At 41.1% G+C, this 26,811-nt stretch overlaps 1 protein-coding gene and 1 long non-coding RNA gene across 6 annotated transcripts in view; one reads left to right on the forward strand and one right to left on the reverse strand.

Moving 5' to 3' along the window:
* LOC102073894 (uncharacterized) overlaps positions 1-26,811 on the reverse strand; it is a 126,283-nt gene that overhangs the window by 56,204 nt on the left and 43,268 nt on the right. The window lies entirely within an intron of this gene.
* The window catches only part of NTF3 (neurotrophin 3), a 57,287-nt gene continuing 32,880 nt past the window's right edge, over positions 2,405-26,811 (forward strand). Inside the window, exons 1-4 of one of the 2 annotated variants that reach the window (XM_005492415.4) lie at positions 2,405-2,475; positions 6,229-6,295; positions 6,848-7,081; positions 9,293-9,448. In XM_005492415.4, coding sequence (XP_005492472.1) covers positions 9,431-9,448 — 18 coding nt within the window. In that variant the 5' untranslated portion in view covers positions 2,405-2,475; positions 6,229-6,295; positions 6,848-7,081; positions 9,293-9,430. Of the gene's footprint in view, positions 2,476-6,228; positions 6,296-6,847; positions 7,082-9,292; positions 9,449-10,978; positions 15,897-26,811 lie in introns of those variants that run through there. The other variant, XM_074539256.1, reaches the window with a different exon arrangement.

Here is a 26,811-nt window from a genome sequence, read left to right on the forward strand (position 1 = left end):
TTGGAGTTTGTTTGGTTTTTTGTTTTGTTTTTGTATGGTTTTGGGGTTTTTTGGTTTTGTTTTGATTTTTTTTTTTTTTTTTGTTAAAATACAGTAGCAAAACCAACATCTCACTTGAGATTTGGAAACATCCAGTATCAGCACCAAATGTTCATGATAATCTGGGAGCACTGGTAAAAATGGTAAAAGACTATGACTGCATGTCAGAGCTGGACTCTGGGTGCAATTTTGAGTAGAGAGGATGACTCATAATTTTAACAACTGGCCTGAGTAGGTTGCAGGGTAAATAATTACAAAAGTGATTGTGCCTCAGGCCATTGTAGAAGAGGTAAAACTATGTCTTATTACCTTCCTCTGCATGTTGACATGATTTTATAGCCCCAGATTGCAAGAAGTGTTATCATTGTTTCTCTAAATTCCTCTGCAGCTATTTTTGTTCTTTTCAGTTCTATTTAGTTTTCCAACCAGCTCTTCCATCCCTTCTTTGTTTTCTTGTCGGCCTGCCACTTACTACATGCTACTACTCAGCTTTTTTTTCCTACAAACCCCAGAACTCCTGTTATAAAAGGGTAGGTGATGTGTTAAACCTTTAGATGGAACCCCAGCCCTTGTGTTATACACGCAAAGTCACAAGTGCAGAGCACAAGGAGGTGGAATTTTTTGGAAAAAGGGGTCAGTGCTAGTGGCCTGCACAGCAGCTAGAAGAATAGAAGAATAGATCAGCCCTATAGAAAGAATCACAGAGTCACAGAATCACTGAGGTTGGGAAAGACCTCCAAGGTCCTCCAGTCCAACCTGGGGCCAAATACCACTATGTCAACTAAACCAGAGCACTGAGTGCCACGTCCGGGTTTTTCTTAGACACTCCGGGGATGGGAACTCCACCACCTCACTGGGAATTCCATTCCAGTGTTTAGAAGCCCTTTCAGTGTATCCCACATAGCCATCCATGAGACAGATCCAAGCACTGATGACTATCCAAGCTCCAAAGCAGTGTCTGTGTGGGGTGTTTTAGCAGTACAAGCCATTTCTGTGTGAGCAGGGACACATCTACTGCATTTAACAAGCAGCCCAAGCATAATCACACAGAAATTTTGCATGTTCTTCATTTTATTGAGCTGATTCAGGATCTCATCCCTGGGAAAAACATGGTGGAGCATGGAAATTGCCTTAAAGAGCTTGAGACTGCAGCAGAGCAGACATGTGGCATTTCTCCAGTGCAAAGCGAGGCATACTGCATGGTCAATTTTTCCGAAGTGAAACAACTCCTGCTTGCTGTAGGTAGCACATCACAGGACAAAAGCCTCTGTGAGGGGAGGACTTAAAACTGCATTGCATGCTAGGAAATTTGTAGGTTCTAGCTGGGCATTTTTAGGATTTTGTGATATTTTCTCACTTTACTGGCTCAGTAAGACCCTCAGATCTGCCACCTGGTTAGATACAGCGCAATATCCCTTCTTTTTTTGAGGTATTTCAAAAAATAGAAGTAATGCATAAAAGAAAGGAAACATTCCAAAAATTAAGGGAAGATACAGGGGAGGTATCAAGATACAATGAAGAAAGTGAATTAATCCATGAGAATGTGGAGATTGGTATGGACAGATTTAAAGGAGTGACTTATTTGTTTAACATTCTGGGCCTAGCTAAGTATCATCATATTTCCATAAAGAAATCAGGGATTCCTGGAGTTTTGCTTTATTTGGGATTGATAAGAGTCAAAATATCTCTCTCTATCAGCTAAGATCTGACTGTAACACTGACACTGCCTTGATGCAAGAATAATCTCTAATTTCAGAAGACGTAGCCATGTAAATGAATTTTATTCACTCTTAGGACAAAAATATCATCTCATTCACTTCATAGTGTTTAGACAGAGACCATGATAATTAAGGGAAAACCAAGATGCTTCCTTAGACTATAAACAGTGCTACAAAAACAGTCCTTAATACCTTTAGATTCAACTCCTTACAGACTTCTCAAGCAATTCTACAGCATCATGATGTGTTGCTTTATATCAAAGGCAGAGCTTGCAGGGACAGAGGCTGTGTTTAACAAACACTGCTGGCTACTGAGACAAGCCGAACTGGGGAATTGCCTCCAGCAGGAATTTCTCAGCAAGGGGAAAAGGTGTCAAATTAACCATTAAAGGAAAGATAAAAATCAAACCCAGCATGTGCACTGGAGAGAACATACATGCCATAACTTCATAACAGTCCTACAGCCCCAAAATTTTTCCTATTGTTGCTTGTGTGACCAAGCTTGTATGACTCATGGATTAGGCTGTGTCAGTCAGGGATGATTGTGTGACCATCCCCATCTTCCTGCAATAAACACTAGCTGTGTCCTCTGCTCAATGAGTGATTTCTTCATTCTCCTCCCTTGCAGGGCAGAAGCCTCAGTTGCTATTCAGGTCCTTGATAAAGGAATGGCTCAGCTGCAGAGCTAGAATGAGACATTGGACAGACAGCAAAGCATGTGAGTAGGAACATTTTACACAATCAAAGGCATGGGTTAAACATTGATGATATTTGGGAAGAGAGAAATTTGCCATGCGCATGTAGCAGAACAGAATTTGGCATGAGCTTCCTCAGAGGGGAAAAGAGTTCCTTATAAACTAAGAACTTAGCCTAATCTTAGCTCCAGATATGGACAGCCTGAAGCACAACCAGCCCCAAGTGTCAGTAGTGCGATTCAATAAAAAACATGCTGGATTTTTCCATCCAGCCTTTTTTTTTAACCCACTACTTCCATGATAAGAGATGGGGTCAAAAGCCATACAGTCTTTGGACTAAAAAGAAATTATACTTTTAAAATCCTCCATGCCTTTGCTTTTTTTCCTTATCCCATTTGATTCCCAGCAGGATGAATTTGTTCTTTCAAATAAAACTGGGGAAGAATGGAATGTGAGTGAAAAACATTTGTCTGTTGACTTGGTTTTAAAAATTATCTGCATTGCAATGAAAGAAAAAGGTAAACTCTTTCTTTGAATTGCGGTTAAAAAAAGGCTGTGAGCATGCAAAAGACTCCATTGCCTGCTCACACAGCTCCTAAAGAGTGGTTTTGACTCTGTTGTGCATCCTTGATCCCTTGATCCATGTCTTGAGCTGGATGCAGAGCATCAGCACATCCCTTGCCTGTTGGGAGGGAAGGAGCATCGTGCTGGGGATGCGGCTACAATGATCCAGCTGCCAGGCCTGCCTGGAGGCTGCTGGGGACACCATCATTTGAAACAGTCCCGTATCAATCCAGGGACTGCCTAACTAGCTCACAGACAACCCCAGTGAGCTTAAACTTAATACTATAGAAAGATGCATTACATGTTTTACCTATAGGTCCTCAAAGAGTACTTAGTTACATGTGCATACTAGACTTGGGAAATGCCTTACTTAAGGAAAAAAAAAAAAAAAAAGATAAGAAAAGATAGTGCAGGATGGACAGAGAGAGTACACTTTGGCCCAGAATTATTTCAAACCCCCTGCCTGTACATCTGCATTGGCTCAAAGGGGACTTTCAGTTTTCAGCTGCCTGAAAATTGATCCATACCACGTTGGCTGCCCTGCCCCTCCTCCAGTAAATGTGATTTCACACTAAGGTTTTAGGGAATTAAAATGTAGAAGCTCAGTGAAATGGGAATCAGCATCCATTAGATAAAAAGTTTAAATAAAAGTTGCTTTTATTCAAATAAAATTGCTTTGTAAGGACACAATGCACAAATATTAACTACAAGGGATGCAAGCCAGCACTGAGAAAGGTCCCATTGGCTTCAACAAGTTGATTTCTGATGTTAAATGCACTTTGTCAGCTCTATTTTGAACCAAAACTTTTTCTATTCCAGCAGACAAAAAGAAGAATGTTAACTAGATTAGTTTATGCAAAATATCATTGCCCATTGTTACATCAATTTTTGTAGCTGATTGCAAATGAATGAGCTTCACTTTTTGCAGAGTGTTTCACTATTCAACCTTGCTTTGCTTTGCTTTGCTCTATTTTCTATTTCTTCTGGTAGTGACCATTGAGAAGAGCATCTATATTTGACATTTAAGAGTAGGAATAAACACACAGGTCAGGACACATTTCCTGGATGTTTGGTGTGGAACTGAGCCTTTCATTTCAGTGATGGGCAGCCTGCTTGGATCTAACAGATGCCAGACCAGCAATGCTCTAAGCCCCTTTCACTTGGAACTGCTTGACTTATATTTATTTTTATCTTTATTTTTAAAAACATAAATTTGTTGTCATTTCTTTCATCCTCCTTCAACTGGCTCCAGCTATTACAGTTCCACTGCACCTGAAAGGTGCAGAAGCACCAGTCCAGGAGAGAAAACCAGTACTGTGGTGGTGACCTCCCTGTGGGAAAATTTCCCCATAATAAAGACATTAAGTGTCCCAAAACAAGTCATATGAATATGCAGTGGAAATTTCCTGAAGGCTTTCACTGGGAAGTTTTCTTCAAAAGCTATGCCAGCGTCCTGAGTACAAGGTGTTCCTGAACATATTTGCTTTCTGTGGTGGTTTAAGTCATAGCAGAAATGGGGGGACAGAGAACACCTCGACCTGTGCTTGCCCTGGCGAGGATCCATTACAGCCTTGTGAGTCCTCACTGATTTCTTTACTTGGTTGGGGTTTTCCACCATATTTTAAACTACATGAGACATTTTATCATTTCTTCTGTCATTTTCCAGATCTTCTCTGACTTGAACATGGTCAGAACTGAGTCCTAGCATCCCAGCTGACATCTTACCAAGCACTTTATGTATCTCCTTATATGTTCCAGTTTGGAATTTATCTTCTTCACAAAAGAATGGTGCTGTGACTCCAAATCCTCCTCTTCCTCCATCATTAAAAACTTCAGGCACCTTTTCCCAGTTGTAGCATAAGTAATGGAACCAAACCTCTTCATATGGTTTTAATTTGATTTTTTTCCTCAGCATTTTTCTTACTGATACTCATGCAAGTCCTCTTCAGCTCACTTGGAATTATAAAAAATGAGTAGGGGTTCAAAGTATTTTATAATTACAAGGAATGTATTTTTTCCCCAAAATGTTGCCTATCATCAACTAACGTTGTTTCTGAATTATTCCTGCAACAAAGACCATCTCTGAAAAATAAAAGGATAGCAACAGAAAAAGACAAATATTATGTAAATCTAAAATATGAGCTAAGCTGATAAGTGATGTAACACATTAGTACATTCGAGAGACTTGTAATCATCCATAACTGTACTGCCAAAACACAGCTACATATTGGAGAGTGTAAATCCCTTTTTGTATATCACTTAAGATATAGTTTTATTTTGATATAGGAGTACAGATCAATATATTTCCTTTTAAATGAAAACTATTTGTAAAACAATTAAAATTTCGGTTTGAGTACTGCCATGCTGCTCGTGTGTAAAATCTTTCACACAAGAAAGTTACTGTTGTTGTACTTACTAGGTGCATTTTAGTGCATCTGGATGTTATTTTAATTAATATTATTATTATTATAATCTCATTTAATCTCACTTTGCTAATTCTCTGCCAAGAAAAGAAGTTTGAAGGTGAATTGCATAAAAGCTGATTCTGTAAAATGCCTTTTTTTTAGAAAAAGCTCTGAAGAATAATGGTTTACAGGGTGTGGCCAGAATTCCTGCTTATTTACGCGCATTATTCCCATCCTCCCTCCTGGCATGCCTACAGCTCTGGGTACACATTTTACACTGTGACATCTTTGATCTACTATGTTAATTGTTATGAGTTGTCCTAACTATTTTTAAGAAAGAGGGAAAGCTGCAGAAGACAACTTTCCAAGAAATGTGTAACAAAACTAAGCTTGAAGTTCTTTGTGAATCATGCTTGGAAATTCTTTCTAATACTTCTCATTTGCCTAGCCTGGGTGCAAGTGAGGATGCCAATGAGGTTTCAGAAATTTCTTCAGCTCTGAAATGGCACCATTGGTATTCTTCAAACAATATTTAAATAATGTTTAAATAAATAATTTCTATTCTTTCCCACCACCATTTCCACCAAATAAAAAGATAGTTGGATTCCTTTTTACTTCCAAGAAAACATTTGCAGCACATTTCAAGTACAAAAAAAATTTCTAGAGATGTTGTCAGTCCCTTTATAAAATTCTGAAAATTAGAACCAAAGTGATTTTGGCATTTGAAAGGTGAACAGCCTCCTATACTGAAATTGTCAGTTGGTCAAAATGCTCAGAGCTAATCTTCTCCTCCCACTTCTTCCTTAGCCTTTACTTTAAACCCACCATCTTGAAAAAGAGAGGACCATATGGCTGGAACACATTTCCATCCCAGGTAAGTGGTTTTGTCAAAGGATATTAAAACCAACCACCATGGGAACTGCTCAGACTTGCTGAGGCACAGGTAGTGTCCCTACAGTCCCTACAGCCCCTTTTTCGGATCTGTTTGGGAATTCAACCACGAAGTGGTGCTGTTGCAAAAGCTAACCATTATAGAACATGCTCCCTGCTTTTAGAATAACCCAAGGTATGCATTAAACCCCATAAAATGTTCATGTATTTGCATGCTCATACGCATATCTTCCCCATAAATATTCAATTTTTTATCATCAAATGAAATCACGGTGGTATTTGTTAATATGTAGAGAAAAATGCATGTCTTCAAAGTATATAAAATATCACATGTTTTGAAGTCTGGTCAAGTGCCTAATTAATCAGATCAATGTCTTGTAATTATCCCAATTAAAATCCCCAGAATTCAAAGGTTACTTTCTCCAGCATGCTTTGAGCAATGTTTCAGATTCTTCAAGACAGAACAGGGACTTGTTCAAAGTAATATTTTAATTATTTTTAATTTTTTTTTTATTTTTAACTTTTTTTTTTTCAGAACCTCAGATCCAAGGGTGACAGATAAAATAAGGTGACCATTTGGGAGCTGGATTGCTTCTTATTAAGAATTCAGAAACCTGCTTAAAGTGTGAAAGAAACCCACCTATTCTAAGGGTTAACATGAGGGAAGCAACCACCCCACACCCAGAATAACAGCTGAAGACATAGAAATACCTAGAAAGAATCAGCTTCAGAACAACAGAAACATCTGTAGGGGAAAGGTTGGAAAACGGTAAGGACCAAACAAGTCTCCATTTTCCCTAGCTGGGAAAACAGGCTGTCTACAATGCTTTTTGCAGTGCACACATATTTGGCAAGATTAAGGTGTCACATCTCAAATTACAAGGCGTCTGATTGCCCACAGACCCAGACAGAGGGCAAAACCCCTCCACTTGTGCAAGCTTTGGGAGGATTGCCTCCCATCAGAGGTAGGCAGCCCTTCTGCCCAGGTCATTTGCTTCTATTTTCTTCTAGACTTCTTCTTTTGCTGCTTTTTTTTCCCTTTTTTCTGTGTTTTTTTTTTTTTTTTCGCTACTGCAAATGTGAAGTTCCCGGGCTAGGGCTGCCTTCAGAGGCTTAACCCTTTGCCTACCTTCAGAGGAACGTTTGTTCACCAGCCACAGGACGGTTTTCTATTACTAGCACTGTTTGTCTACTTCAGTAGATTAAAAGCTGAGTCACATTTTAGGTATTTCTCAGATCTGAATGCAGTGCTTGGGCTGGGTGGGGGATGCACAGGATTTAACTCGAGTTCCCTCATCTTAGCTGAAAAAGCTCTAAATCAGATGGAAACAGCATTCAGGAACAGGGAGAGACAAAAACCATTGGAACTAGAGTTATACAAGTTTGAGGAGGTTTGGGGTTTTGTTTGTTGGTTTATTTAGTGGGAGGGGGGGTTGGTTTTTTTTTGTTTGGTTTGCCTTTTTTTTAAATTGGCAGAGCAGCAAGTTTTAGTATAGAATTCTTAGGAGGTGGTGGTGGAAGATGACTTTTGTTCTCCATCTGGGTGAGAAAGGCGGAACTTGTGAGACAGACACAAATTGTGGAATCCCCTCAACAGGACCATTTAAATTGCAGAATCCTCTAAATGGGATCACTTTATGCTTGAAAAATTCCAGAGAAAGGACAATTGCAACTAAGAACCATCTTATTTCAATCTATGGTGGTAAATATTTCAATAAAACTGTGACAACTTTCCAGGTAGATTAAAATGTCTTAAAGGAGATGGTACAAAGCTTTGCTAGCAGTAGAGGGCTAATTATCTTCAAACAGGGAAGGCAAAGACAAAAAAATCCATGGTTAAACAGGAACAGAAAAAACTTATTGAGCTAGTAAAAGTATTCTTTAAGGAAACAATTTGGTGACCCTTATGATTTAAAGTGTCACCTCGTATCTTATATGACCACGTTCTTATGGTTATGACTCCCTCAATTAAGCTCAAATCAAACAGAAAAGAAAGATGACTTAAGCATGTAAATTTAGAGAGAGACTTAGAGGCATGCAGCTAAATTTATCAGCCATCTCTGTGAGTGATCTCTCTAAATAAAAAGTTTGGGAACCAGTCGCTGCTGGTTGCTGATGAACTTTCCATGTTTTTGGCACTTGCCATCCTTAATGGACAAATCTGAAAGTCAAAAGAGGAGGAACTGTACACAAATCCATTCTAAAGTCTGTTCTTAACAGTGAGTGTTTCTCCCAGCACTTCTTTTTGTGTCATGGCGGGTGACTTCCTTGACAAAAATACTGACTGAAGAAATAAATTTGTCAAAGATTTGCAAATAACTGGAAAAAAAAACATTAAAAGGGAAGTCAGAGCAAGGGAGCAGGGGTTTGTGGCACTGTAGCTCTGTGTCTCTATTTCACCTGCTTGACATGTCCTACAGTGACTTGCGAACACAGGTAGAAATAGCAGCACATGCTGGCAGTGTGAGCAAAGCGTGTGCATGTGTGTGCATGTGGGAGACAGAGGGAGCGTGGGGGACAGAGGGGCAGGAAGGGGGGAGTGGATGGACCATTAGAGTGCAAGCGCAGAGACATTCCTGCAATAAAATACTCATCTGCTGAGAATCGCAATCTGGAAGGGATGGTGGTGATTTAACAAAAGAATTCTCTAAAATGTTCCCTGGTGCTAATAACGTTCTTAAAAATATGAAGAGGTTTTGCCAGGAAGAGGAATAAAGCCATCAATTGGATTTGGGGAAAAAAAAAAAAAGGAAAAAAGGCACAGGATGTTTTCTTAGAGCACACAGAGGGAAAAAGAACCTTTATGACAGTATTGCCATTTTCAAAAAAATGCCTCATTCTCTGAATTTCCCCAGCCGTGCACGGTTGTTATAAATGGTAGGTCGGGAAAGCAAAGTGTGGCAATAAAGGGGTTAATCCACAAAGCACAGAGCCATCTGGCTGAGCTGGTTTGTTATAATCGAGCAGATTATGTTCACAGGACTCAGAGTTTAAGGCTCCTCTCCCATAGAGCAACTCTCCACAACCCAAGCAGACCAACTTTGGGACTTTGAATGAACATATTTACATCCACCTTTCTCTTCATGTCGACTTTTCTGGAAACATTCACACGGATGCCATGGTTACTCCTACCACGGTAAGAGAAATTTGACATTTTCTAATGGGGTCCTAAGAGGGCGGGGAGGGGAGGGGGGGGTCCTTTAAAGAAGTATAATGGGAAGGAGGTGCGGGTCTTGTAAGTGGTAGATGTATCCCAAATGTTGCCTTTCCCATTGTGCCTCCTCCTTCCCTCACCCCTGCTTGCCCTATAGTTTGCTTCAGTCCTGAGGTTCCCCTCTCCTCCTGCTCCTCACGCTGTTGTTTGGGTCCCTGGAAAGAAAGTGGTGAAGGAGAAAAGCAAGGTGCTACAGGAAATCTGATTTAAGAGGCAAAAGCAAAGGAGACTTTAGGTTTTGTCTTAAGAGGGAGACCAGCAAGTTCGGATATAACAAAAGGGATTGAAAATCTTGACCGTGGTTTGCGAGAACCAGCCTCAGCACACATAGCAAGCTTGCCCTCCGGCAAAGTTAGAGCCCGTGACAAGCAAAGCCAAAATTCCCAATTCCTAGACCTTGCCTGCCACAGGTAACCAGCTTCACTGGAGCTTTCATACTTTGTGTGTATGCCAGACACTGGAAACCCTCTTCATGACCTTTGAATTAATCCTCATTCTGTTTAAACCCAAACACTAAATTCTGTGGGAAGAGCTGGAGATCAAAAGATTCCCTGCACATCTGTGTCTAGGTGAAAAAGATACACTCACTCTGTGCTGGAATAGCAGGGAAACTATTCTTACACTGCAGCTCTCAGCGTTTGGTGAGTACCTTCTAGGAATGCAGTAGACAACTAATCAACAGAGATGCACATCTAGAGAGCAAAATAGAAAGCTGTTTCTCATCTAAGCAGCTGAAATGCAGCTTGAAGCGTCAGTTACTGGTGAGTCCTTATGGAGACACCAAACTGCTCTTAGCCAAGAGGGGAAAAAGTCCTTGAATGGTTTAGATAGTTTTCTGATCAGTTCTTAATCCTTTATTAAAATAAATGGGAAAGCTATATAAAAGCTATAACTATAAATATGCAGTATCTGGAGAGATGGATATTTTGGATTGAATAGGTCTGCTATGTGCACATTGTCTGGTTCCTATATTGCAAAACCAGTTATTTAGAGATGACTCTGTGTGTGTGTGTGTGTGTGTGTGTGTGTGTGTGTGTGTGTGTGTGGGGTTACTTCTCCCCCTCCCCCCTTTTTAAATAGACAGGGATGTGCATTATACGGTCCAGAGGATTGTTGAGAGCTACAGTCTTTCAGAAAACACTCTTTGCTCTCAGGCTCATGTGATTTGTTGCATGAGGAGTGCAAATGGCATGTAAAGTTTTGCCTTTGCATTTGTGCCTTCAGGAAAATATCCAGACAAGTAGGAGAGGCACTTTCAGGCCCAGAAATACCTGATATGTGCAAGCTTGCAAGTAGAGAAGTGGCACAAGAAGCACCTATAAGCGGGATGCAAGGAAAAGGAAAATCTAATAGTAATGAAAAAGAAAGAAAAAGAAAAAGAAAAAGAAAAAGAAAAAGAAAAAGAAAAAGAAAAAAAAAGAAAAGAAAAAGAAAAAGAAAAAGAAAAAGAAAAAGAAAAAGAAAAAGAAAAAGAAAAAGAAAAAGAAAAAGAAAAAGAAAAAGAAAAAGAAAAAGAAAAAGAAAAAGAAGAAAAGCCTTGCCAGACAAAAGCAGAGCAGCAGAGAATGAGAGAATGGAAGAGCTCAGCATGGTCCCAGCTGCTGGTAGTAAAAAGACTGGTCTGAGATACACGTGTAAATACCAGAGACTCTGTGTCTGAGCATGGTGGGGGGGACAAAATCCAGGCATGATTGCAGGTGGAGCCAAAACATGGGGAGAAGTGGAGGTACCAGCAGAGCCAGCAGGGGGGTGCTTTGTGTACATGTTGAAGTATGCAGAACACGTAGGTTTAAGGGGTTTTGGTTTTGTTTGTATTGTTCTGCTGTGGGTTGGAGTGTTTTTCTCTTCGGGGAACAAAAAATGAAATGGTGCACATAAAGGTATATAAAAACTGGAGGGAAGGTGTAATACCACAGAAATAAAGTGCTACATGTTCACTGTTGTGCACTGGGGTAATAAAGGCAGGTGAGACATGCAAAGGTGGTCAGCTTAAAAGGGAAACTGCTGCACATCAACTGGAAAAAGAGGATCTTTGTGGGTGGCAGAAAGTTTAGGAGCTCACAAGAGGAAGTAACACGAGAGAGAGATAGGAAAAGGTACAGGCCGGAGGCTGAATGAGGATATGAAAGGGACATACAAGGGTGGTAGGGTCTGCAAGGGGGAGGTTGAGTGTGGAGTGGGACTGGAGGGAGAAAAGTGAAAGCACAAAGGATGTTTGGAGGAGGAGTTAAAATGTGAAGTATTAGCTATTTGGAGAAAGGTATGAACAATAATCTGCTATATGATGCTTGTGGGGGGCGTCAAAAGGAGACACCTTTGATTCTGTCAAGAAATAGATATGGGGATGTATTTACAAGGAAGGTATCAGAGTATGAAAGGCAAGGCTTGCATGGTGATGGAAACATGTGCCGAGAACAGGAACACAGAGGGAAAAATTAGCTGGATGGAGATAGGGTGTGATGAGGGGGTGAGGGAAAAAGGGTCCTGTAAGTATGTGAAGGGGTAACTAATTAGAGATATTTCAGATCAGGCTGAAAGTCTGCTGGAGTGTGCTGCCTGCCTGCAAGAGAAAGACAGAACTGGGGAAAAAGCCATGGGGAAGTGGTGAAAAGAAATTCAAGAGAGTGGAAGTCACAGGGGCAGGATGAACTACAGCAAGGATATAAAGCCATGGCAGGTGTTGAGGAGCATGAGAATGAGGAAAAATTAAGGAATGTAGGAGGCATGAATGAGGATAAAATGAAGACCTATGTTTTCTGTAATGCCTAGGATAGAGGTGGTTTAGAGGAGACACAGAGTGAGAGCAGAGAGTGAAGGGAAATTTGGGGGTGTGTTTCTTAGTAGGCAAAGAGAGGGAGTGGTACAAAGGTGCAGTGGTTTGTTCAGCAGAACTGGGGATGCCTCTTTGCTGGGGAGTAGGAGCAACACAGGGAAAGAATAGGCAGTAAGTTACAGGGGAAGCAGTTGGGGCAAGGAACAGCAAGCAAGGAATAATGGGAAGACTGTGGGAGGAGGAGAACATACACAAACAAAAAGGAGCAATTTTCTGTTGCAACAGACGTAACAAATGTGTTTATATCTCTGTGGTAGGTATTGGCTGAGTGAAACAGCAAGAGGGAATGGAACAAATGTGCTGCTGGAGAAATGGCTATAGACATAAAGGGGTGGGAGGAGAAGGAATGGGAGGAAAAACTACCTGGAGGGCTGTATAAGCCACATGGCTGTGCTGAGGCCAAAAGTAAAGTGTGAAGTGTGTGAGGAGGTGAGTGGAGTTGGGAGCTGTAGGGCATGAGGTGGAAGTGGATGGGAATGACAGTTCCTGTTATAAGGAGTGAGGAGCTCAGTGTGGGTTGACACACAGCAGTGTGAGAATGAGGAAGGGACCTGTCAGGATGTGCCTGCTTGAAAGGGCTGTGCAAAGAAAGGTGAAGGGAGGGAAAAGTTGTGTCTGATAAGAGAGATTTGTGTACACGGCATGCTCAAAGGAAATCAGGGAAGTACAGGCGATAATTGCAGACCTGGGTGTGGGGAGAAGGAAAACCACTTATGGGGGAAGGAAGAGTGATGAGGAGTGAGAAAAGTTTATGAAGACTTAAGGCATCTCTCATTATCTGCCTCTTGCTGTGAGGGAGGTTAAGTGTGCAAGGAGCACTAGGTGCATGCAGTACAACAGGAGAGTAGATTGGGAGTTCAGTGCAAGGGCACAGGTAAATCCATACAGACCTTGGTGATAGGCGCATGGATACATGGAATGCACAAGGGACAGGGGTGAATATGTTCGGTGGGTGCTGTGCTTATGGGACTGGCAGAGTTGTAGGTGATGAGGACAATCCAGGAAGAAGCTGAAACCCCTGAGGGGTGTGTAAGAGCCTTGGGTTGCTGTAAGAGATGAAGGCCTGTGTGCAAGTCCCAAAGAGCCACCCAGGAGGCCATGCTGACATGCAGGGTGGCTACCAGAGGCTAAGTGGAGCATCACGTGTCCATTGTGCTTGTGACAGAGCTCTCCATGTCGAAATCACTTACATAAGGCCAGCACCAGGGGTGAGTTTCGTGAGTGCTAGGAAAGCAATGTTTGCATTGAGAAGGAGGGTAGGAAAGGATGACTAACCAGGAAAATGGTTTGGTGCGTGGGTAGCAATAGGACCTGACGTGCTCTAGATGTACCTGCCTTCTGCATGACTTGCACAGCAGGCAGGCTCTCCTCTAGAGATTTTTTGCATACTTTTTATGAAAAAGTGCTGAATAATCCTTAGAAAATCCCAGTAGATTTAACCATGATATTTAAACCAGTTTCATTCATAATCATACCAATGTACCTTATTTTCACATGTTAAAACCTCTGAATACTGCTCCTGGCACAAAGGGCAGAGAGGTTTCTCTGGGACAAGTTAACAGGGCTCTTGGATGAACAATGATTGGGCTGAGGCACACAGAAGGACTACAGATGTCAGTCAAAGGAAAGAGGAAAGCACTGGCTTTCTCCATGGCTTGAAGCAGTGCTGGAGTAATGTGCAGTTGGTTGAGGGTTGAAAACATAAGATACATCTTGGGCCTCAGAGAGAAGCACTAGGAACTTATTTCCCTTCAAAATAATTGCATTTATTGACAACAGATGTTCTTCAAATCTTGTCTAAAAACACCTTCACATTGTGTGGCTCGCCTAGGACTTTGGGTTCTTCTACACAGAGCAGGGAAGTGTTTGTTTCCACCCACAGCAGGTGTAGCTGGTGAGAAGATTGTGAGTAATCCTGTGGAACTTGCACTGGAAGAAGTCAGTCTGATCACACAGAACCTCTAAACCTAAAGGTTGAAGCCACTGAGCCCAGTCCCATGGACTATGGTTCATAGATCCCTGTTCTGCAAGGACAAATTTCTGGTAAAATGAAAAAAGCAGCCTGTGAAATGATAAACAATTAGTGTTGTGCTGTGTTGTTTTGTGTTGTGTTGGGAACCCATTGTCCCACATTTTACACTGGTTTCCCACTGCAGAGTCCAGATCAAGCTCTCCAGCAGGACAATTTTTCCTGACAGTTTTTGCAGCTGGTTGCAATCTGTGGGAAGAACATTTCTTATCTGCTGGGAGTGAACTTCCCACCATGGCAGGCTGCAGGTGGAGGGAATGGTGAAGCAGTTGTCCATGAGGGGGAGATGCAGTCTCAGACACTGGGATTCAGATGGGCTGATATCACACAGCCTGCTCAGCCCACTGCCACCAGTGCCCCCCTGACCTCTGACCACGCTGCTCCCTGCACTAGGAAAATCAAAATCAAACAGTGGCATCAACCTGTCACCTGGCTGAGAAAAGAGAAAGGGATCGATAGGTTGTGGCAGGAAAGGGAAAAAGCAAGAGTGAACAAGCTGTTCTCAGTGTGGAGAATGTGGGGCATTTGTGCCTGCCTGCATCCTTTGCAGCCATGACACAGCCAGAGAAATCTGCTTGTAAGGGGCTGGAACATCTGGGTATCCATGCAGATGTTTGACTGGCCATGTGTGTGTGTCTCCTGGTGCGTGTCCAGGAGCAGCCAGTTGGAAGGGCTGATGGAGGGGGATGGCAGCTGTTGCTATGTGGGAGAGTCTTCATGCATCTGTCAGTGAGGGATGGGGGATCCGTCACTTTCTGAGGGGACAGATGGGTGTGTGTGTGAAGAGAGAAGTGCTAAGGGTGGATATGGAGTAGTTTCAAGGTTGTGAAATGAGTGCTAGGAGCAACATGCACAGCTATGCTCCTGATTGTATCACAAGCCTTAAGTCCATAGGGGAAGAGGAGTCCTCTACAGGAAACCTCAAGGGAGATTGCACTTCCCAAGGAGATAAAAAAAACCTCATTCAAGCATGCTGTTCAGTTCAGAGTCCCTTCTCTCCTTCACACAGTACAAGCAAGCCAGGAAAGGTGGCCTTTTCCTTCAGGGCAGCAAGCACTTGAAAGATCACAGCAGGACCATATACTCCTCCCTCTCTGATCTTTCCCTGCTGCCATCTCCTCTCCACTTCTTCACACACATGAGGAAGAGTCTTTACCAGCTTGGCCTCTGGGTTTGTGTGGGGAATTCCCACCTGAGGGAATGCGTGACCGAGCTGCCACGTCGGGGAAGGCTGTGTGTCTGCGCATGTTCAAACAGAATTTGCTGGTTGTCATCTCAGGCCCAGAGAAGAAGCCTGGTGGTTGCATTTCAAGGCATACAGGAAGGATGGCAGGCTGTTCCAAGTTTCCACCAGGCAGAGCAGGAGTTGCAGCTTGTGTAGCCATGAAAATCCACACATTCTGCGGAGCAAAGTCCACTTATCTGTTAAATAACTCATCTGTGTTATCTGTTAAAAAAACCTACACCAGAAGTGATGAAAACACTCTGGAAGGATTGCAACCCACAGGGTAAGATTTGCATCAACTTTTCTAACATTTCCAATGTGCATGTTGCCCATAATGGAACCACAGCAAAAAATGTGCTTCTTCTCAGTTGATCTTTCATACATTCCAGCAATAAATTCCTGTATTTTGAGTCTGACCCTGCTATAGATTTTACATGTTTAATCATACAGTAGCTGAATTAGCATGTGAGAATCTGGTTAATTCAAAAACATATATTTCTAGGCATTGCCTTAAAAAAAATTCAACCACGTTTGCCAAAAATCTGAATCTGTACAATCAGAGGTAACTCGCAGGGAACTGTAGAGCTGCAGAAGGAAGAAGTATTTTGTATCTACATGAATTCAGGTTGTGAGTGTGAAATTTAAGCCCAACCACTTCTTTTGAAGAGCTCTGTGGTTAGACAAGTTTGAATACAACAGCTCTCTGGTGAATTTTGCCTCACCCAGGAGATAGACACAGTTGCAAGACAAAATCAGCTTCTGTCCCCTCCAGAGATGGGAATTGGGCAGTATTTGGTTTCTGCTCCAAACCAAGATGAGATACTTTTAGCCGTTAGGTGCCAAATATAGACCTCATAAATCTGATGGAGACCAAACAGAGTTGTTAAGAGGGAGGCATCATTTCATGTGCTGAGGGGCCTTTCCTGGATTTGTACATTTAAAAGTTAAAAAATATTTACCTACTTCAGTGTTTTCAGCTCCTGTGAGAGGTAAAATGATATCCTCCACTCATTTCTCAAACAATTTGCACAGTCAGATTTTACATGACTGGCTTTCCAGATGGATGTTGCAGAGAACTCCATAACATTAAAAAAATCTTCCTGAAAAGGTGGTTTTTCTTTGCTGTTTATCTATATTTGCCTGTTGTCCTACTTAGATCCCCTAACATCTTGACCAACTTTCCTTCTTGGTTACTGTTCGCTAAAGATGTCCCTCATATATTTTACTTAAGCTGTCCTTTGTTCAAGCTCATTCTTTTCTTACAGGGTTAATATTTTCCCTCCAAGCATTTCTTTCAATTTCTTAATTTTTTTTCAGTGTTCTGACTTCCCTCAATTTCATCCAAAACTTTGTGGCACCAAGGCATTCAGGAATAAAAGTGATGTTCCAAAACCAGGAGACCTCCTTCCTCTATTTGCCTGCCTTCTGCAATCACACTGACTTTTTGCACTCACTATTTTTCTCTTTTGTGTCTCCCTTCTACTGCAAAATAACTTCAGTCTAATAAATCCAGCACTAATTCCTTGTTTAAATCATGACTAATTTTCAGTATTATAGCTTTCCAACTTTCTCCCTAACATTTAATTCAGTGGGTCTGAATTGATTTTTCCTAGACAGGCCTTTCTCCTCTGAATCTGTTATTTTCTGCATTTTTCTAACATACCTCTGTCCTTCTATGTAGCACTTTCTTCTATCCTTTCCATCCTTTCTATCCATTTGCAGCCTGTTCCTTTTCCTAGTTCATGTTTCTTCAGATCTACTCTTTAACATTTTCAGATTGAGATGATTTTTGAGGTCCCTTCCAACTCAAACGATTCTATGTTTCTATGATTTTTACAGAGAAAAACTCTTTATGATAGAGATGAAACCATCTCATCATATAGGGACAGCTTTAGAAAATACTGCCTCAATATGTCTTTCTTCCTAGATATGCTCCAGATGTAACTAGAACAAAGTATTAATTTATTTATACAAAATATATACAAAATGTATGCATTAATTAATCTGGGCAGAGACTTTTTTTTTTCTGCTCAGAGAAAATGTCTGTGTTCAAACTGCCTTTCTGTGTTCCTGTGCTGTTCAAACTGCCTTTTTAAGTCTTTAATTGCGAAACATGTTTAGTTTTCCTGTTGAAAGACAAACCATCACAAGCTCTGAGAAAAGAGAAACATTCTAAGTACTACTGCAAGATGAGTTTGGGGAGGAGTTGTTGTTGTTTTACTAAAAAAACCAAACTAAAATAAACAAAAGCTTCATGGAGTTAAATGCTGCCCAGAGAAGTTAAAGCTGCTTTTCACATCTGCTAGGATAGGGAGTGGTCTCCCTTGGAAAAGTTTGAGTTTTGGGGAAACAGAAATGGTTTAAAATCCAGTGATTTTTTTTTCCTGTCTTTCTTCTAGTAGGAAATCTTCCTGTGATTTTTTTTCCCCAGAGGTTCTCATTTGCCTCATTCCTCTGAAATACAAGCTGATTAATTTTCAGCATCATCTGTTTTTTGAACCATCGTTATCAAATCTTATTGATTTAGTTGTCCTTTGATGAGTTCATTTTTTTACCTCAAGCTTTCTTTGCCCCTCTGGTTCAGACTGTGCCTTTCCTGACTCTGGTTTGACACCAGCACTTCCACTGATTCCAATGCACTTCTGATTTACACAGTATCAGGGCAAACATGGCAAAAACCCACCTGACTGCAGGTCAAATTCTGCTCTCAGTTGCATCCAGGAAATCTTACTAATATTTGTGAGGCTGTTACTTTGAATTTGTGTCTTGGGGTTTGTTTTTGGGGATTTTTTAAACCATGAGTGCACATCCAAAGCATTTTAGTATGTTGAGCCATAGAAATCAGAGAAGGGGAGAGAATATGCCTATATTTGATAAGTAGTATTTTGATTGGAAAAATTGCAACAAATACCTTTTTTTTTGCTGTTGTTGGAATTTGCCAGTTCCTCAGAGACCAAGCATTTTCCCACTTGTTCTAATAAATCTCAATTAAGTCTCTGTGGACACCAAAGTTTAAAAACCTTTAAGGCTTCTCCCTTGCTCAAAACCCTGTGTCCTTGTTGACTCATCCACCAGCCATCCACAGACCAGGGAATCGGTACTTGGAACTATAAGGACAAAGCCAGTGAAGCACATTAACCTAGAGAAAACAAGGGCACGATGCTTCTACCTCACAGGGGACTCTTGGACTCAGGAGGCAAAGAGAAATTCCTCAGCACTGGAGAATTAAATGCAACAAAATTCATGTCTAGTTCAGTCTAATATCTCCTAATACGGTCTGTCTCTCTAAGATCTCAGCCAGCCAGATAGAATATTCTTCAAATCTCTGTCACATCTAATTTTAAATTCATCAAGTGACTGGGCTTCTACCACTCCACTTAAAATTTTCATACCATCTCCCATCCAGCTTGAGTGCCATTCATTACTACAGGATTGAATGCTTTCCCATGGACAAGTTGTTAGCAACAACACAGTCCTGGGTGGCAGTAGAACAGCTAGCAAGAGACCATTTTAGACAAGTGGTTTGGCTTCAATGTTATTTTTTCTTTAGTTAAATTCTAGCAGTTACCTTTTTGTGATGGCATTCCTTGAGGAAAAAGTGAAAATAAAATGTGTCATTGTTGAAAGCAACAGAAATATTTTATATAAATAGCCTGTTCTTGGAGAACAGTTCTTTCTCAAAAGAAAGGTTGCACTGGTGAGGGACAGGATGAGAGGAAATTACCTCAAGCTGTGCCAGGGTAGGTTCGAGTTGGACATCAGGAGGAAATTCTTCATGAAAAAGGTGGTCATGCATTAGAAGGGGCTGCCCAGAGAGGTGGTGAATCCCCATCCCAGAAGGTCTCCAAGGGACAATTGGACCTGTCACTCAGTGCTCTAGGCTGGGTGACAAAGTGGTGTTTGGTCACAGGCTGGACTTGATGTGGACTCGGTGATCTGGAGTTTTTTTCCAACCTCAGAAATTCTGTGGTTCTCTGAAAAGCTCAGTACCATCTCCTCAAGATGGTGGGTATGTCTGTAGCCTGGCAGCAACCTGGACAGTGTTCCAGGAGGTAACTCCATACAAATTACCAGGCTTGCACCTTCCCTCATGGAGAGTCTCCAGATTCTCCAATCTATTAGCAAAACTGCACCAGGATAATCAACCTTATTTCTACTTGGATAGCAGTGCAAAGCTCTCCAGGGACACCCAAAGACACCCTGCAGGCTGCTGTGAAGACATCCTGCTGTATAAGCAGCTCTGGTGGGGCAGCAGAGACAGCCGTGTATGAGCCAGCACACCTCCAGGGTGAGCACAGAGGACAGTCCCTTGCTCTGCTAGGTCAATGTAAACACTCTGAGGCTCCTCTCAGGTATCCAGACTGCTTGGTGAGGCACATGAACCAAGCTACAGCCTTTTTCCAGCTGCTTTTAGGCCAACATGATCCTTTAGGATGACTGGAATCAGAAATCTTTCTGGTCCTCTACAGGAGTCACAGAATGGTTTGGATTGAAAGGGACCTTAAAAATCATCCAATTCCAAACCACCCTGCCATGGGCAGGGACATCTTCCACTAGCCCAGCTTGCTCAGAGCCCCATCCAACCTGGTCTTGGGCACTTAGAGGGACAGGGCAGCCACAGCCTCTCTGGGCACCCTGTGCCAGGGCCTCACCAACCTCACAGGGAACAATTTCTTCCTGATATATAACCTAAATTTCTCTTTTTAGTTTGAAGTCATTCTCCCTTGCCCTGTCACTACAGCTGCTGATGAAAGTCCCCCTCCAGCTTCCCTGTATCCCCTTCAAATACTGGAATGTTCTGTGAGATCTCCACACCCTTCTCCTCCCTAGGCTGAACAGCTCCAGCTTTCCCAGCCTGTCTCCATAGGCAAAGTCCTCTTATCAACTCCAACAGTTCCATGTCCTTCTTCTGCTGAGGGCATCAGAACTGGATGCAAAATTCCAGGTGGGGTCTTACCAGAGCAGAGTACACATGGGCACCACAACCTTCCTTCAGCCAGGTCCATAAATTCAATTCTTTTCATTTTTATTCATAAACATTCTAAATATTTATGGCTATTTAGGGAGATTTGTTTATTCCAATTGCTTTCTGAATTTTCTTCTGATAAACTATTTTTTTGAGCAATACATGGAAAATTATAGACTACAAAGAAGCATCTAAAATGATTTTCTGGTTACCTGGCAGATTACCATTGATGGATTTCATTATGGGTTTTTTCCATCTTTTCCCATCCATAAGCTTCTATTTTTCTCTTGCTGAATATTCTTGAACAGTTAGTTGCTAACTCTGGAGATAACTAACTTAACAGAGGCCTAATTCTGACCCGACTTACATGGAAGAAGCCTAATGTAGCCCCAGGGAATAAGTTCATCTTGAGGCAGTGAAAATTTAGACCAGAGTCAAGACCTCAGAACTCAACAGAGAAACTATTGCCAATAGCCAGGGGAATGACAGTGGTTCTGTGTGCAAAAAAATTAAAAAAAGGTTTTCTTAATGTAGGATCAGTTTTCCAACCGTAAACTAGCAAAGCTTTCTCCTAAATTCTGCTCTGACCTGTCAAAAAATATCTAATCACAGTGTGGTACTGTTCTTGCTTGTTTGTTTGCTTCCTTGCTTGTTTTCTCCTCTCTTTTTACAAGAAGGTGTTGGTGTGGTGAGTCCAGCTCTCTCAATTTTTCCATCCATGAAATTCTCATCCAGATGAATTATGTCAGACCAAATGTGAAAAATGAAACTCGGCATCCTACCTTTGATCTGAAGCAAATAATCATAGGTGCCATTGCCAGCCTTCTGCAGGAAGGTGGTCCAGAGCAAAGGACTTGAAAAGAACCTCAAAGATACTTCTAAAAGCCATAAAATGTTTTAGCAATTTTGGGTTTTCCTCCCTTTTCCTTACTGAAAAGGAACAGATGGGAACAGAAGTAAACTCTGCCATCTGGAAAGACTGAAGGATCAGTATGAAAAGAGCCAGGTGTCAAGTTTGTTCATCACCAGCCCAGTTTTGTCAATTATCAACATCAAAACCTTGTCTCAGCAAAGGCTGAATTACACTAAGGATGAATGATTTTGCAAAGCCATTTTTTCTGTATCTTTTTGCACCTAATTGTTCAGCTATCTTGAAAACTCCAGTTCTGAACAGAAAAATGAAAGAGATTAATTTGAAGTTTCACTTCTTATGCCACAGGAAAGTGTCTGCCTTGGTCTTTCCTACCTTCCAATGAACATTGCAATCTGGATTCCACTTAAAGTCAATTAACTCTGTCAAAACCTTTTAAAACTATGCTAAATTGAATTTCTATATAGGTAATTTGGACCTTGTTCTTATAACAGTTTGAAATGGAAATGTAGCACCTTTGGATGGGAAATCTGAAGCACAGAAGTCATTATAGTAATGTTTGGTCTCTGGAGAGTGTCTGAATCACTGACTTTTTTGCTTTAAGTATTGGAAATTAAAAGTTCCATAACTTGTAAATATAATTTATATAATATATAATTTATATAATATATGTGTGCACTACCTGTACACAAAACGAGACTGAAGATGCCTTGCTCTTTATTTGAGTACATTTTCTTTTTTAAATTATGTTTTATTTACATTTCATTTATGAGATTTCATAGCACCTTTGGTTTCAATCTTATTATTAATTCGCTACTCCTGCTTTTGGGGTTTATATTTAGGGACATTTGAGCAAATAATTTCCCATCTGCATATCAAGAAGACTGATAATACAGTACCCAAAAAATACAAATAGGGCACCTGGAGTGATAGGGCAAGGGGAAATGGCTTCACACTGAAAAGGAAAATGTAGGATAGATATTAGGAAGAAATTGTTCCTTGTGAGGGTGGTGAGGCCCTGGCACAAGTTGCCCAGAGCAGCTGTGGCTGCCCCATCTCTGGCAGTGTTCAAGGCCAGGCTGGACGGGTCTCTGAGCAACCTGGGATAGTGGAAGGTGGCCCTGCCCATGGCAGGGGGTGGAATGAGATCATCTTCAAGGTCCCTTCCCTTCTAATCCAAATAATTCTGTGGTTCTGTGACTCTCATACATATACATACATACATACATACGTACATACATACATGTGTGTGTGTGTGTGTGTGTGTGTGTGTGTGTGTGTATAAAGTTATCCAAGAGTTCCAATCAATTTTTCTTTTCTTCAGACATGGACACAGACTGAGTTTCTTGGTAAATACCCTCAGCCTTCATTTGACATGTTTTGCAGAATTTTGTTTCTTTTTTGCAAAACATGTCTTCCCAAAAGCTGGAGCTGCATAAACTGGTACTGTTTTTCCACGCATAATGCAATCCTTGATACTTCTTTTAAAAGCTGGCTCTGATTGCCTTTTGTCAAATTTTGCATGTAGTCTTCAATTATCTCCTGTGCCTGCATATTCCTATGAGTTTCTGGTTTGGTAACCTTGTCAGCTGTGACTGTCTTCTGTTTTTCCTCCAAAACATGCAATTTGTTTTGCTTCTGCTGTGCAACCTGGCAATTTTTCCTCTTTTTTATCTCTCTAAATATAAATCAGGAGTTTGTAGTATTCTTTTTTTTTTCCTTCAGTTTGATGTCTCTATACCCCAGCATCATCTGAGTAGATGACGTCCACAAGCTCCTCTAAAAATTCCTGAAAAAGATTCAAATATGTTGTGTAAAAAAAGGTTTCTCCCAAATTTTTTTCGTCTTTATATAATGCTGATACCTTTCAAAATTTCTTTACCACTGTTTTTCTCTTCTTCTCCTGATACCATGATAATGAAATAAATCTATGACCTCTGACCAAGCCCCCAAAACCAAGCCCCCAGTTATTGCTGCTTATGTAATTTTTCAATGCATTCCTTATTTTTTTGAGAAGGCAAATTCTTGTTTGAATCCCTTCTGTTTGACTTCAGGAAAGGTTGGGCTCTTTGAGGACCTTTGGCATCTCTATTTTCTCATCATCGTCTTTCTTCTCTTCATGTTTTACATATGATCTTCTTTTGCTCATTTTTCTCCTTCAGTAATGCACTGTGCCTTGGTGAGGGTTAGACAGAACTATGACAAAAAAAAAAAAAAAGGAATTAAGGGAAAAGGTATCCCTGCATTCCTCTTTCAAAAAGACTGAAAGTGAAACCATCCTTAATTGTTAAAATCAAGGCTGGATTTTTTTTCAAAGTTCTTTTGAGGCACAGAAAAACAATTATTTTATCAGACTTCTGCACTGCATCTTCATCTACTTAATCAGATGTTGACTTAACAGTTTTTTTACTTGTGTTCCCATTTCATGAAAGACTTTCAATACCTCTGACCCTTGCTAAGTTCCCTCCTAGATGTTTGTACAGATTTAGTACAATGGTTGTGTCTTCATCTCAGAATTCCTTCTTCACAATTAAAACTGTGTCAACATTTCTTCAAGCTTGCTTCTTTTGCTCTTGACAATATCTAATTTCCTTGCAATAAAACTTTTTCTTCATGTAAAAAAGAATTATTTAAAAACCCTACAACAAGGAAAAAAACCCAAACTTTAATCTACAGCCTAAAATGTGAATTTAAAGCAAGTTAAAAGGAAAGGATGTTAAATATCATCTTGTCCCAACCCCCTGCCATGGGCAGGGACACCTTCCACTACCCCAGGTTGCTCAGAGCCCCATCCAGCCTGGCCTGCAACACTGCCAGGGATGGGGCAGCCACAGCTGCTCTGGACACCCTGTGCCAGGACCTCAGCACCCTCACAGGGAACAATTTCTGCCTTATATCCAATCTAACCTTCCTTTCTGTCAGTGTGAAGCCATTTCCCCTTGTCCTGTCACTCCAGGCCCTTGTCAAGAGTCTCTCTCCATCTTTCCTGTGGGCTCCTGCAGGTCCTGGAAGGCCACAATGAGGTCACTTCTCTACTCCAGGCTGAACAACCCCCAGTTCTAAAGCAATAACCACATGGCTAAAGAATATTTCTGTTCAAAAAAATATTTTCATGTCTATTTTCTTATCATACCTAGTTTTTAACACTTATTTAGAAGCAACTGGGAGCCAGACCAGACTGTCTCTATGACAGGGAGTTCTGGAAGAGCAGACATATATTTTTTACTTAAATTTTTGTGTCTTCTGATGGTTACTTGCCCTAAAATAATTTGAAGACAACTTTCCTTTCTATTTCAGAAGGAAGATCAATCTGTTGCCCAGTTTAATTTTATTTATTGCATGTTGCAGTGAGGGAAGCACTTTTTCACAGTGTAAACCTGTGATCTTCAGTGCTGTCAGCCCAGTTTGTAGAGTCCTTCTACTCAGTGCTTCTGTAAACCCAGCAAACTCAAAAGTTATAGTTGATACTAGAAAAGAAATGCAATTATCTGAGTTGCTGATCAGTTCAGCTGTTTCAGAGGGATCAGCAGTCCCTCAGAGTTAAAATCATGCTATTGGAGAAGAGTGGGACCAAAGCTTCCCAGGCTCCTTCACCCACAACAAGCTGGAACTTGCACTTACATGGAGCTTTAAGTGAGTAAATTCCTTTCCCCAGATGGTTGTAGAAGGGCGTGCATCTGAAATATGAAGCCCTTCTCACTGGGCATGGCTATGTGGGGCTTCCCCCTGCCCCCCTCCCAAAAATGCCCTGTGTTTTTATCAGGTGAGAATCTTCAAGTCATGCACAGAAGATACCAGGTGACTGACAGCTAGAGCTCACCACAGAAAAATCCCTTAAAATTCTTTAAAAATAATTGGACAAGCTTTACCATGTGTGTTTGAATTGCCAGGTTGTACTAAGAACAACTCACCAGGATATGTGTTTTTATTTTGAACCCTTGCTCTGCAAATATCTCACGGTGAGAATTTGTTGAGCAGTGTTCTGCCCGTGTCACAATGAAATCACACCCAAACCAGTTTGAATGAATGCTCTAAGGAAAATTTCTTCAGCTGTAATTAGTAATGCATTGCTAGAACCCAGGTACTGCACATTTAAATACTCCTCCGCTGGCTCTTATTAGTAATACATTGTTAAACCCCAGCACAGCCCTCTGACATCCATTCAGTTGTTTATTCACTCATTCATTCCCTTTTTCTTCTGTTTTGGGGAGCAAGAAGATTTCTTTACATTTTTCCATTTATACACTCAGCTCTTGGGGTATAAGCTGATTTCCTCAGATGAACAGAACATTTCTGAGGGATTTCAGTTAAAACAAACTTCATTTTTCATGGATCAGGTGCAAAGTGATGTTTTGGCCTCTGCCTCCAAAGCATCACAATATAAATTTTGTGGACACATTGATACAAACTACCTTTCTATTTACACATAAATTTCTTTTATGTTGACCTTTGGAGTTTCAGTTTATAGGTGATGCATCTACTTAAAACAAAAAGTAAGTACAGTTTGAGAGAATACAAATATTTTTTCATTAACAGAAAAAAAAGGAAAACCCACATTTTGCTAGTTGTCAGTCCCCATTTTTGCTTTGCTTTCCATAAACACTTCTTCAAGGTCTTGAAGGAATGACAGAATTTTAAGGGAATGTTGGACTTTGATCTGAGGGTGGTTATTGTAAATTTGTAAAAATAAGTATGGGGACATCTTGGAAGTGGAGGGACTTGGAGAGGATGGGACAAACCCATTCCACCCTTTTAGCAGTACAGCCTGACATTTTGGGATATCCAGCCAAGCAAGGAATAAGGTGATCAGGACCAAGCACCAAAAGAGGCGTGTGGCAAAACTGGTCCCCTTTTCTAAGAGGGGACCCTGCAGATCTTTGAGGATGCAGGAATCTTTGCTGGCAGCAGCTATTAGGAGTTCAAAGAAGAGGGAAAGGAGGATGAAGGGTTGTGAAAACCGGCTCCAAAGTGTCTTGCTGTGACTCTGACCAAGTGCTTACAACAAACTGTCCAGGAGTAAGTTCCAGCTCAAAAAAAGCAGTCGCTTTGTGGGGGTTATTTGGCATGTCTGCCTGAATAACAAACACACTGGGGTGGTGGCAGGGCTGTCATAATTCACTTAAAACTAGTTCTCAAAGCTGAATTTCACCCTTACAGAGACCCAGCTTCGAGCTCTTCTTCCTCTGAGGACCTATTTTTCCAAGAGCTCAGCCTTAATCCAGCCTGTTTCCCAGTCTTGTAACAGAGTGAGCTTCAGACAGAAGGAAAAAGTGGAATGGACTGAATATTTTAATATTTTTGACATATTCATTCAGTTCCCCACACCTTAATGCTCTGCATTGATCCACTGATATCTGGGCC

The sequence above is a fragment of the Zonotrichia albicollis genome, chromosome 4 (genome assembly GCF_047830755.1).
Source record: "Zonotrichia albicollis isolate bZonAlb1 chromosome 4, bZonAlb1.hap1, whole genome shotgun sequence".
NCBI classification, from domain to species: Eukaryota; Metazoa; Chordata; class Aves; order Passeriformes; family Passerellidae; genus Zonotrichia; species Zonotrichia albicollis.